At 43.4% G+C, this 13,541-nt stretch overlaps 1 protein-coding gene across 3 annotated transcripts in view; it reads right to left on the minus strand.

Moving 5' to 3' along the window:
- Positions 1-13,541, minus strand: part of NCMAP (non-compact myelin associated protein) — a 40,196-nt gene that overhangs the window by 1,920 nt on the left and 24,735 nt on the right. For 2 of the 3 annotated variants that reach the window (XM_061186984.1, XM_061186985.1), the window contains 2 exons: positions 7,175-7,265; positions 4,050-4,134 (listed from right to left, as the gene is read on the minus strand). In XM_061186984.1, the coding sequence (XP_061042967.1) occupies positions 4,050-4,134; positions 7,175-7,256 (167 nt within the window). In that variant the 5' untranslated portion in view covers positions 7,257-7,265. Of the gene's footprint in view, positions 1-4,049; positions 4,135-7,174; positions 7,290-13,541 lie in introns of those variants that run through there. The other variant, XM_061186983.1, reaches the window with a different exon arrangement.

Consider the following 13,541-nt stretch of genomic DNA (forward strand, 5'->3'; position numbering starts at 1 on the left):
AAATCATGTTGCTTAATTGCCAATCACAGAATTTTACAACTGGAAGGGATCTTAGACATCAGGTAGTCTGACCCTTCAGTTTCTTTGTTTAACCTAGGTTGGATACTTAATTTTATTTTTTTCCTATTAATGAATGAGTAAAGTAGCAGATAGGTGGCTATTTTGAAGACAAAATGAAGATATTACATTTTTTTTTCTGTTCAAAGGTGTAATGTGAGTGAAATTTTGTAGCCTCATTATGCTTGCTAAGTTTATTGCTAGAAATATTGAAGAACTTTTTACATAGTTGAGAAGAGAATGGACTTAAAACATATATCCTAGCTTTCATTTCATATGCCATAAAATTCAACAACTAACAACAATCATTCATTCTAACGTCTACATGAAATTTCATCTTGTTGACCTATCATGCTTCTTTTTTCAAAATTTCAAATCCTCAGAAAAGTTACACAAATAGTACAACTAATACCTGAATACCCTTCACTAAACAATTGACAAATTGTTAACAATTTGCCACATTTGCTTTCTTTCTTTTACTTGCCCCATTTACACACACACACACAATTTTTAAAAAAATCATGAACTATTTGTGAGTTAGTTGCAGACATCATGCCACTTCAACCCTAAATACTCCTAAGAACAAGGGCGTTCTTCAATGTAACCATAACACAATTATCACACTTTAAGAACCTTCCATTTTTGTTGTTGTTGAATTAAAATTTCTGCCTATTCTATTTTTTAATTTTATTTTTGGCTGCGTTGGGTCTTCGTTGTGGCGCGCGGGCTTTCTCTAGTTGCGGCGAGCGGGGGCTACTCTTCCTTGCGGTATGCGGGCTTCTCATTGCGGTGGCTTCTCTTGTTGCGGAGCATGGGCTCTAGGCGCACGGGCTTCAGTAGTTGTGGCGCACGGGCTTAGTTGCCCCGCAGCATGTGGGATCTTCCTGGACCAGGGCTTGAACCCGTGTCTCCTGCACTGGTAGGCGGATTCTTAACCGCTGCGCCACCAAGGAAGTCCTCCTATTCTTTTCTTTTATTGAAGTATAGTTGATTTACAATGTTGTATTAATTTCTCGTGTACAGCAAAGTGATTCAGTTACATATATATATTTTTTTCATATTCTTTTCCATTATAGGTTATTACAAGATATTGAATATAGTTCCCTGTGCTATACAGTAGGACTTTGTTGTTTATCTATTTTGTTTGTATCTGCTAATCCCAAACTCCTAATTTATCCCTCTCCCTCAACCCCTGCCTTTTCCCTTTGGTAACCATAAATTTGTTTTCTATGTCTGTGAGTCTGTTTCATAAATAAGTTCATTTGTATCATATTTTAGATTCCATATATAAGTAATATCATATGATATTTGTCTTTCTCTGTCTGACTTACTTCACTTAGTATGATGATCTCTAGGTCCATCCATGTTGCTGCAAATGGCATTATTTCATTCTTTTTTATGGCTGAGTAGTATTCCACTGTGTATACATACCACATCTTCTTTATCTGTTAATCTGTCAATGGACATTTAGGTTGCTTCCATGTCTCAGCTATTGTAAATAGTGTTGCTATGAACATTGGGGTGCAAGTATCTTTTCGAATTATAGTTTTCTCCATATATGCCCAGGAGTGGAATTGCTAGATCATATGGTAACTCTATTTTAAGTTTTTTAAGGAACCTGTTTTCCATAGTGGCTGTTTTCCATAGTGGCTGTACCAACTTACATTCCCACCAACAGTGGAGGAGGGTTCCCTTTTCTCCACACTCTCTCCAGCATTTATTATTTGTAGACTTTTTTTTTTTTAACTGATTTTTTTTTTTTTTTTTTTGGCTGCGTTGGGTCTTCACTGCTGCATGCGGGCTTTCTCTAGTTGCGGCGAGCGGCGGCTACTCTTCATTGAGGTGCACAGGCTTCTCATTGCGGTGGCTTCTCTTGTTGCAGAGCATGGGCTCTAAGCGTGTGGGCTTCAGTAGTTGCAGCACGCAGGCTCAGCAGTTGTGGCACGTGGGCCCAGAGTGCACGGGCTTCAGTAGTTGCAGCTCTCGGGCTCTAGAGAACGGGCTCAGTAGTTGTGGCGCATGGGCTTAGTTGCCCCACGGCTTGTTGGATCTTCCCGGACCAGGGATCGAACCCATGTCCCTTGCACTGGCAGGTGGATTCTTAACCACTGGACCACCAGGCAAGTCCAGTAGACTTTTTAATTATGGCCATTCTGACCAGTGTGAGGTGATACCTCATTGTAGTTTTGATTTGCATTTCTCTAATATTTAGCAATGTTGAGCATCTTTTCATGTGTCTATTGACCACCTGTGTGTCTTCTTTGGAGAAATGTCTATTTAGAGACACTTCCATTTTAAAGATGATAAAATCAAAGCACAGAGAGGCTAAATAACTTGCCTGCTTTTGACAGACCAAAGACTGAACCCAGGTTTCTCAATTCCCAGCCCACGTATCATTGTAAACAGGATGGGGTGAGTAGAGTCTCCATCTAAATTTCAACCTAGAAAAGGGGTTTAGAGCTCCAGCAATGATGGAGAGGAATGGCAGGTAGAACTTGGGGTCTGATGTCACTTCCTGGTTTGAAATAGACCCAAATTGTAACAGCCCAAAGATTTTTAAAAATAACATATGAAATGTTATTATTGTTATTATATGTGTACTGGTGGGAGTATTTTCTCTGAAACGAGATGAACTGGGTTTGAATCCCAACTCTGCCAATTAGGGCTGAGTAAATTCAGGCATGTTACTTAATCTTCCTGTGCCTGTTTCACACCTATAAAATTGGGGATATAGAAGCACCCACTTTGTGGTGCTGTTATGAAGACTCAATGAGTTAATACATGTAAAGAGCTTAGAACTGTGCCCAGCACATAGTAAGAGATCAATATATGTTAGCTACCCTTATAAATACATTAATATTATTATACAAACAATGCAGAAATAAAGAAGCACACCCCTTGACCCTGCAAAAACCAACCAACCAACTAACCTACTAGCAATCCCATCATGCAGACATATTGGTTGTTAACACCTTGTGGTATATCATTTGAACTTTTCCTGGGTGCATGTGCGTAACCCATGTGTATGATCATAATGTACATACTGCTTTAGGGACTTCCCTGGTGGTACAGTGGTTAAGAATCTGCCTTCCAATGCAGGGGACACAGGTTCGATCCCTGGTAGGGGAACTAAGATCCCACATGCTGCAGGGTACTTAAGTCCGCGCGCCACAACTACTGAGCCCACGCACCCTGGAGCCTGTGCGCCACAACTAGAGAGAAGCCGCGCACCGCAACGAAGAGCCACTAGCCGCAACAAAAGATCCCATCTGCCACAACTAAGACCTGATGCAGCCAAAAAATAAATTAATTTTTAAAAAATGATGTACATACTGCTTTGTAAATTTTGACAATATGTTGTAAACAACTTTCCTCATCAATTTATACATTTCTACAATATTTTTTAATGGCTTCCAGGTCTTCTATGATGTAATTGAATGTAGTCTTTTAATTTTGATTTATTCACTGAAAAGAATAATCTTCTAGCAAAGCTGTGACTACAGGTGATAACACATAAGGTGATAACACAGCAGTTACTCTTCTTACAATCAATTTATATGATTTTATTTCCTCTTATTTGGTCCCAGAAAGTAAAGTCGCAGGTATGTGCATTTCAGTATTTGTCACCTCAAATACTCATGTGGTCCACACAATACAACCTAGCAGAGGGCTCTCCAGGAGAAGAGGATTGAAACACTCCTCTATTATCTGTAAATTACATATAAGAGTTTACTACACAGCTCAAAGTTATTATCATTGTCATTATATTATTATATTTAAAAAATATTTCTCCAAATACAAAAATATATGGTCACTGTGAAGTTCTTCCAGTAGAACAGACAGCAAAAAAGGACCCACAAAGGGTTAGAGTATTTGATGACGGACTCATAGATACTGCTGTGCACATAATAGGCACCCACAAACATTAGTTCCCATTCATTCTGGCATCACTGAAGGGACCAGACAGTTCCAAAGCCCAGGGCATCCCATACCTGTTGTACGTCTTCAGCAAGATCAGAACCACGGTGAAGATGATGATGACAACCACCACAATGGCAGCAACGATGGCTCCAGAACCTACGAGGAAGAGAGGAGTGGAGATGGCTAATGTGCAAACTGAAATGCAAGGAAGGATTCGGAGGCTGGGAGGAAGACACACCACCTGGCATCCTCACTGGGTCAAGGAGAGGAGAGAATGTGAAATCCTGGCACACTCACTGCTGACCCCAGGACAGAGTCACATCTAGAGTGGCAGTGTACCTCTACCTCTAATGGGACTTGGAGGGCCATGTCCTCAGCACATTCCCTGCCAAAATCCTGCCTTAGGCTAAGTCCTGCTCTTATCGTCCCCAAGGTAGCTTCGAACTTCTTTTGTGAAGTAAAACATCCTTCCTTCTTTCAGATAATATAAAAGTAATATGTGGTTTTTGTAGATAATTTTTTTTTCCTACAGGACACACATGGGCAACAACAATAGCCCTGTGCCCTGTGTAGATAATTTTGAAAATATACATACAAGCCAAAGAGGAGGGGAAGACAAAGACCTCATTACCCCAAGAACCACTGATAGTCTACATACGTATACATTCACCAGTGTGATCATGTGTTTGCATATATGCATATTTATCTATCATCTTTTAGAATAATTTATTAATCCTATGTCTGAAAATCCATCTTAAGAAAATATTCATAAATATGGAAAAATATGCACTTGATAAAAATGGAACCATATTCCATATACTGTTTTACAACAAAATACCCTGATCCTCTTGCTACATAAGTACATATTTTTCTTCATGACTCTTGAAGGCTGTATAGTACTCCATTGTTTGCCTGTGCCATAATTTGTTTACCAATTCTTTATTGAGGATATTTATGTTGCATTCAATTTTACACTATTAAAAACAAGGCTATGATGAATGTCCTTGTAGCTTAATATCTCAGATTCTAATTTCAATATCAGCTCCCAGTCCCAAAGTCAAACTCTAATATTAGGTTCAAGATCAACAACCTTGCCAGAATTGATATTGAAAACATCAAGAATCATAAGAAAGCTTCATACTTTAAACCGATCTATTTGATTCTGGGGAATTGATCATAGGGAATAATCCCAAATACAGAAAAAGCTATATGAATGAAAATGTTTATTACATTATTAATATTCTAAATATGGGAAGGGTTTAATAAGGTATGGCACACTTATCCCATGAAATATACTGTAATTAAAATAATAATTATGAAGACTATGGTACATGGAACACTTTCGATGATAGAAAAGTGTGGAATATAGAATATGATATTATATACACATCCACATATACATACATATACATTATGTTGCAACCATTAAATGTGTGCATACAGACATAACATTGAACAAAAGAAGTCAGATACAAAAGAGTATGTGTGGTATGATTCCACAAATACAAAGTTCAAAACCAAGGTAGAATTAATCTATGGTGGTAGAAGTCAGAACAGTGGGTTCCCTTGAGTGGGTGGGGGATAGTGATTGCAAAGGGCACCAGAACTTCTGGAACACTGATGGTGGCCTGATTCTTCATCTGGGGGGTTGGCTACACAGCTGTGTGCACTTTGTGAAAATTCGTCCAGCTGTGCACTTATCATTTGGGCACTTTTTGGAACATATGTAATGCTTTTATAAAAAGTTTACTTACAAAACAACAACAACTGTGCATTTATTCATAGGAAGAAAGACAGAGGGAAAAAGGGAGGGGGTGGGGAATCCATCATGGAGTTACTTGTTTTTCTTTCCTTCCTGGAGAGTCCAGTGGGTTTTTCAACCTCGGCTGGATAATTCTCTGTTGTGGGGACTGTCCTGTGCCTTGCAGGGTATTTACCAGCATCCCTGGTCTGTACTCACTAGATACCAGTAGCACTTCTCCTCCCACACTCCCAGTTGTGACAAGCAAAAAAGTCTTCAGACATTGCCAAGTGTCTCCTGGTGGTAGGGTTGCCAGATAAAATACAGTATACCCATTAAATTACAATATCTGATAAACAATGAATAATTTCAAAATATTGCATGGTATATCCTTATACTAAAAATCTATTAATTGTTTATCTTAAATTCAAATTTAATGGGTATCCTGTACTTTCATTTGCTAAATCTGGCAACCTGATTTAGGGGGCAAAATTGCCTAGTTGAGAACCATGACTTTTAGTTAAATAAAAACAGTATTATTCCCATCTTGCTGACAGTGATTCTATCTACCCTGCATTTCACTTCAGAACTGTTTTGAGACATATTTCAGCAGGCCTCTGTAGGTCTCCCCACCCAGAAAAGAGCAGGCTAACATGTGGGACCCTGTCCCAAGAGCGACCCTCTCTGGGTCTCCATAGAAGAGCCACATCCTGCCATTAACCCAGCTTCCTGCCAGTACCCCGGCCTGGAGCTGTCTATCACTGTTCATCACTGCTCCACGTGTGTCGGGAGGCCTGTTCCATTCATGGAGGTATGTACCAAGTCACCTGAGATGACTGAAATGGACCCAAACTTCCCCTAATACAGTCAGTTGGTTTTCTGAAGAATGGTCCTCAAATTTTTCCTTCTAGGGACCCCTTGTTCTTGGCAAATGTCTCCCCAGGACTAACTCTTCCTACCTACATTCATTTACTCCTTGGTAAATTGACGGGATGTTTTTGCTTTGCAAAACTAGTACGAAAGTAGCTGCATTTTAAGGTGACTCGTGTAGGGCCATCTTACAAGAGATACAAATTTCCATTGCCTTCTAAGCCCCAAAATTCCCTAATGAAGATAATAGTAATAGTAATAATAATAATAATACTCATTAGGTACTTAGTATGTTTCATACGCACAGAGGCTATTCTAAGTTTTTTACATGGATTATCCCTTCTAGCTTTCACACCTACCTATGTGGCAGCTTTGTTAATATTCCCATCTTATAGATGAGGAAATCAAGCCCAGAGCAGTGAAGTCATGTGCTCAGGGTCATGTAGTTGGCAAGTGGTATATTACTGAGACCGAGACCCAGGGAGTTTGTCTCCAGGGCCCACGTTCTTGACCTCGACACCAGGAGCTCACCACAACACCTGTCCCGCCCTCGCTCCCCTGGCCGCCAAGCTAAGTTGACCTTACTCTTGTACAGAAAGTCTTCTCCTCTGGTGGTCATGTTCAATGAGAAGAATGTGGTACTCCCCAAAGGGGTAGCTGTGGTCATCTCGACCTGCTGAGAAGGAAGATGAAATATCATTTAAAACCAGAGTAATCTTTATAACTCCTATATGATGCCTCTTTTGGTCTTCATCTGGATGACAGGAGAAAATATTTAAGCATGCAGTTTCTCTTAGCAGCAATTAAAGATAAGGCCTTTTACTATACACTATGGGGAATTAAAAATAAGGTCTGACATTCGTAAAGAACTTCATTTTTCAAAGCAGTTTCAATTCATTCAACAATATTTATTCAACTCCTCCTAACTATGTTTCACACAGAATGTCTAAATTGATCTTCTGGAAACTGTGAGGGAGGTTATTGTTGCCATTTGACTGACGAAACTGAAGCCCCCAGTGCCATGTGGAGCCCCAAGTTTACCTAGAAGAACTGAACCCTGGGCGTCTACTTCCCATGCTAGTGGGACTTTGGCTACCCCACAACCGTGCTTGAAATTGTGTTCCTGCTTTCAAAAGCTTTACAATCTAAGGAGGAAAGAATAAAAGCAAATGAAAAAATTATGGTTACTTGATTATTAAGCAGTCAGTGACATGAGCCATTGGGTTGTGAAGAATGATTTCAAGGAGGAGATCAATTTGAATGGGCCTTGAAGGATGGGTGTGGTTTGGGGATGGGGGTGGAGGAGAGAGAACACAGGTGTGGTTGTGCAAAACCCTCAATGGGAAGAGAGCATCTCCCATGCACAAGGCTGTCGTAGGTGCCTTCACAAATGACATCTGTCAGCTCACTTAATCCTCTCAATCATCACATTTTGCTGCTGAGAAACTCAGGCTCAGCGTGGTTGAGTGAATCGACCAAAGTCACACAGCTACGAAGACATGGAGCTTGGCCCAAAGGCAAACTCCTTGCCTCCGGAAGCTCACATTCTGGTGAGAGTGAGAGAGACAGTAGGTTTGACCATAGCATTCTCGGGCTCAAAAAACAATCATCTCCCCAGTACCCACACTTCTATATCTGGCAGTGAAAGCCCTTCACTGGCTGTTTCCACCCTCCATTTCAGCCTCTTGGCTCCTCCCACCAAACTCTGCCAAATTGCTGGGACAACGGGCCACTCCATTCTCCCCCATCGTTCCTGGTCTTTGCTGTCTCTGGGCTGCGGCCCCAGGCTTTGGCCTCCCAGGTCCCCCAACTCTGCCAGCTCATGATGGAAACAGGGGTCAGCACCCCTCCAGTGGGGTCAGGTCATCTGCAGCCAGGCTGGGGGCTCTGGTGGCTATGACCTGTTCCCCTGCCAACCCTCCCAACAAGGGCCTCAGCCTCAGAATGACCCTGTGTGGCCAGGCCCTGTTGATCCACAGGATAGGCTCTGCCTTTACTTTCTCTGCCCTCCTTTAAGCCTTGAGATCCTGCCTAAACTACTGCTGCACCCCCAGCTTTGTCCGTCCCCTCCTCCCAAACACCCGATCCTCAGGACGTTCACAACTCAGGCTTCCGGAAGGACGTGTCTGTGACTCTGATGTCCCCACGCCAGCCAACCTTTCAACCTTTCAGCCTGGCTGGGCTTCCTGTCTCCCGACTACCTTATACAGACCTGGGTTGCTGGCCACGCTCCATTGCCCGCTCCCCCTCCAAAAGGAACAGAACCTTCCAGACTCAGCCCAGTCACCTTCAGGAAGACTTCCCGCCAGTCAGAATTAGCGATGCTACCCTCCATCCTCCCATAGCAGTGCCCTGCAAAGAAGCACCACCACAGCTTGTGCCTCAGTTGCTGTGTCTGGCAGTCAACTTTCCACGTTCATTGTCAGGTCCTTGAGGTAGAGACTGTTTCTGGTTCTCTTCACTCCTGTCTGGCTCTCCTCACCTTTGCCAGTGGAAGGACTTGAGTGAGGGGCTGAACCTCTCCCAGCTGGGGCTGCTGTTTGTAAAATGAGGTAGCTTTTCCCAAGGGAACTGAGGGTTCAAGGTTAAGTATGGAAAGTGCTTTTAAGTGCTCAATAAATGGTAGATAGCCCTCAGGACTTTACTGGGTATTAGTGAATACTTGCTGAACTAATTAGAGACAGGATCTCAAAACAGGAAAAAAAAATTCTTTCTATAAAAATAGGTATGGACCAGGCTTCCCTGGTGGCTCAGTGGTTAAGAATCCGCCTGTCAATGCAGGGGACACGGGTTCGAGCCCTGGTTTGGGAAGATCCCACATGCCGTGGAGCAACTAAGCCCGTGTGCCACAACTACTGAGCCCACGCGCCACAACTACTGAAGCCCACACGCTTAGAGCCCGCACTCCGCAACAAGAGAAGCCACCGCAATGAGAAGCCTGCGAACCGCAACGAAGAGTAGCCCCCGCTCGCCACAACTAGAGAAAAGCCCACACGCAGCAACGAAGACCCAATGCGGCCAAAAGTAAATAAATAAATTTATTAAAAAAAAAATAGGTATGGACCAATTTGAAAACATGGAATAAAAGTCTTCCCCAGCCCCCCCACCCCTACTCCTACTCCTAAGGAGAGGTGCCTGAACCCCTCCCTCAACACACACATATACACACTCCCCATCTCAGCACATAAAGAGTTTTAATATGCATTTGCCCAGACCCTCTGCTTCTATTCCCACCAATATCAAGCTGAGAACACTCACCAGTAACGCTTTCTCACAATTCCTTTTAAACACAAAAAAGAGAAAAAAACAAAAATAAAAACAAAAACAGAAAGAAGAGGCAAATAGGTGGCCATTGGTCACAGGTCATTTAAGGAGAGAGACATGGCATAATCACTAGATAAACTAAACCCTACCATGGACACATCCCCCATTAAACCAACATGCACAAAGATGACGGAAGCCACCATCCGAGTGTCTGCCACGTGCCAAGACCTTGTGCCAGATATTTTTTATCCATCCTCTGATTTAATTAGCAAATGCCATGTAAAGTAGGTTTTCCTCTCCCCTTGTTTCAAATGAGGACCCTGAGACTTTCCATGCTCATACAGCCTGGAGGCTGCAGGCTTGGCGTATGAACTTGGCTCTGCAAACTTCAAAGACTGTATCCTTCCCTCTACACCACCTGCCCCTGGTACACATCAGTGGGGAGGGGGGAAATGAACAGTCACTACAGGAACCCGCACACATGCACTCACAGACACATACTGACCAGTAATGGAGCCGCCTAAGGCCACCAGGACACAGGCTCCTCTGCAGGTCCTTCAGGGTGACCTCCTGGGTGCCAAGTTCCAGGTGTGACTCCTTTTCGGATGGGCCCAGCTACTCTTCTTTCTGAGAGAACAGTCAGTAATCCCAGAGCATATCTTGCTCCATCTAAGGACCGAGGGCTCTAAATTACGTCTCTGTTCCTGCCACATCAGAGAAGGTGGGAGGGAGGGTGGTGGAGCATTGATGGCCAAAGATGTGGGTGTTTTCATGTGTGGGGCCCCTGCAATTCTTGTTAACCAAGTGAGATCCAGCAGGGGATTTCAGTATCAGATGTGCCCATGACCGGGATCCATGGCCACAGAAAATGGGGGAGCACACAGGGAGGGCAAAGCTAGTTTTTACTGACAGAGGTTAATTTAATAATTAATAATAATAATAATAATATACTATGTGCCCCAGGCACTGCACTCAGTGATTTATATGGGAGGTCTCATTTAATCCTCATACCTTTCTGGTTAGGAGGGTGCAGTCACTGTGCCCACTCTACAGATGAGGAAACTGAGACTCAGATCAGAGAAGAAATCAATCTAAGCTCACAAGGCTAATATGTAGCCATGCTAGGATTCAAGCTAGGGTCTGTCTGATTTCACAGCCCCTTCTCCATAAACTCTCACTGGACTGCCTCCCAGTGAATCTGGGGCCCAAATCAATGTAGGGCTTTGATGAGAAAAACCTCACAGGCTGTGGCGGAGAGAGCCAGAGCCCTTGATCTAACCCTGACCCAGATTGGTCCTACCTGACTGGTCCCTGACCTTGCCTATACTCTGAACCTCTGTCTCCAGCAGAGCCTTAATCTCATTTGCAGAATCTATAGGAAACTTTTTCCTTTGTTTACAAATGGCCCCGTGTGGGAGGTCAGTTTGGGAAGCGATGGAGGGTCATGAACCTCACTGAACCACCCCTCTCTGACTGTTCCTTGGTCAAGTGTAAGGGCCATAACTGGAGGATAAATGTTGCCAGACCCCACCTGTCCAAAATATTTCCCCCTTCTGCTCTGCCCCTGTGGTACCCTCTTTTCCTCTGGCCTAGCCTAAAAACTCCTCCCTGGATAAGACAACGCAGATGCTATCAACCCTGGCAGACCCCTACCCAAACGTCCAACTATAGCTCAGAATACGTAAGCCATGAATGCCTGAGACCCACCAAAACATTGGGATCGATTTCTCCCATTCACCTGAGAGCTGGGAGATTCAGCATGACTTGGTTTCTTCCACAGACAAGAACCTCACTACTCCCAAGCAGTCCCTTGATAATTATGTTTTCATTATCAGAAAATTAACTTTCATTTTGGAACCAAAAACTCTCCCCTTGTGATTTTAACCCGTTGGTCCTAATTCTCTTCCCACAAAGGTAATCTGCTACTTCTTACACATGACAATGATCATGCTTAAAAGCCCTTCTATGTATGAAAAGTTAAAGTTCTATGAATGGAACAGTTACAGTAGCTGAAATCAGCACATCAATTTTACCTCCCACCAGTAGGTGGCAATAGCAGTTGGCTATAGTATGTCCTTTTGGACTTAACCAACAAATCGTTGGCAAATGTCCCGTGAACCCAACCTGTTTCTAAGTAGAGGAGCTTTCTGCCCTTGAAAACAGCAACTGTATGTTCTCTGGTGATTTTCTTCTCCGGGATAAATATTCTCAGCTCCTTCAAACAATCTTTAGGGTGATAGTCTCCCTCATGGATGGGCTCCTTGTTTCTCTGTATGTCAATGTCTTCCTTAAATATAACACCCCAAACTGGATACGTGACTCCAGAGGGGGTCTGAACTCTCCAGAATGACATTTTTCTTTTATCAGACCTGAGCCTGAATTCTACTATTTACTAGCTGTGTGACCTCCATCAACTTTCTTCACTTCTTAGTTTTCTGATCTGTAAAACAGGAATTACAAACTTCATAGGGTTGTGTGAGAATTAAATGAGATAAAACATGATATATTTAGCACAGTGGCTGCACACAAAACCTATTGATATTGCACTGCATTAATGCAGACAAATAGCTCATTAGCTTTCCAGGCAGCCACAGTACACTGTTCCACCCATACCCTGTTGGGACACCCGCAAACCTTTTTCTGACTTATTCTTGTGCTTGTTTACGGTCAAAGCCCTAAGATCGGTAAGTGCAAGGGCTTTCTACACTCAAAGTGCTATGGAACTAGAAGGCAATAACAGCCGCATTATGCATGGTGACAGTATTATGATGAGCTGCGGTCCAGTAACCAGAACTCCATTACACTCTTGTGCAGCTGTCTTTTTGAACTTAAGGGCAGGACTTTGCATTGATCCCTGTTAGCCTTGACCTTGTTGATTGGGCCCTCAGGAGAGAAACTCCAGCTCCTGCTGGGTGGCTCCTGAGAACTCTTGACGGACTGTGACAGAGCATGTTGTCTAGGAACTCTCAAGGGCTTTGGGGTCAGGGAGCCCTGGGGTTTAATCTTGGGCTCCCTGCTGACCAGCTCTACAAGCCAAGCCACTTCTCTAGGCTTCAGTGTTCTCATTTATAAAGCAGGAATAACACTCCCTATCTCGTGGGGTTACGAGAATAAATGAGATGTTATAACTGTCCAGCACGGTGCCTGCTGGATGGTGGGTGATGGGTGAATGTCCGTCCCAGCCCCTCTTCTCCTTTCCTCCCTGTCCCCAGTCTGTGTTCTCCCTGCTCTTCTTGGAGCCCCCAGTTCTCCACCTGGCCAAGTGTTTGCTGGGTTTGCTCAAGCTCAAGTATGAACAGGGAGGTCAAGGAGCCAGGCCATGAAGGCTGATGTCCCAAGGAGGGGATTTGAGGAGGGATACCTCAAAACTTCCAGAGGTTTGAACTTCTCCTTCATTTCCACTGAGGGTAGAGACAGAGGAAATAGTGAAACCACCCCCAGGGAGGCAAAAATCCTAATGGGACTGGTAGGGCACGGGGGCTGCTGGGTGTGCAGCAAAAGAGCAATAATGAACTCATAACTTGGGGTGAGAATCAGGACACCTGGGTCCCCTTTGTTACTCTTTGCCATACAACTTTGGAAAGTCATCTCCCCTCCCTGGACCTTGGTTTTCCCACCTGTAAAATGGCCCAGTTTGGAGATGATCTCTAAGGGCCTTTCCAACTTGTGGTTCTATTGCATGGACCAG

This window comes from Eubalaena glacialis, chromosome 3 (assembly GCF_028564815.1).
Source record: "Eubalaena glacialis isolate mEubGla1 chromosome 3, mEubGla1.1.hap2.+ XY, whole genome shotgun sequence".
Lineage (NCBI taxonomy): Eukaryota > Metazoa > Chordata > Mammalia > Artiodactyla > Balaenidae > Eubalaena > Eubalaena glacialis.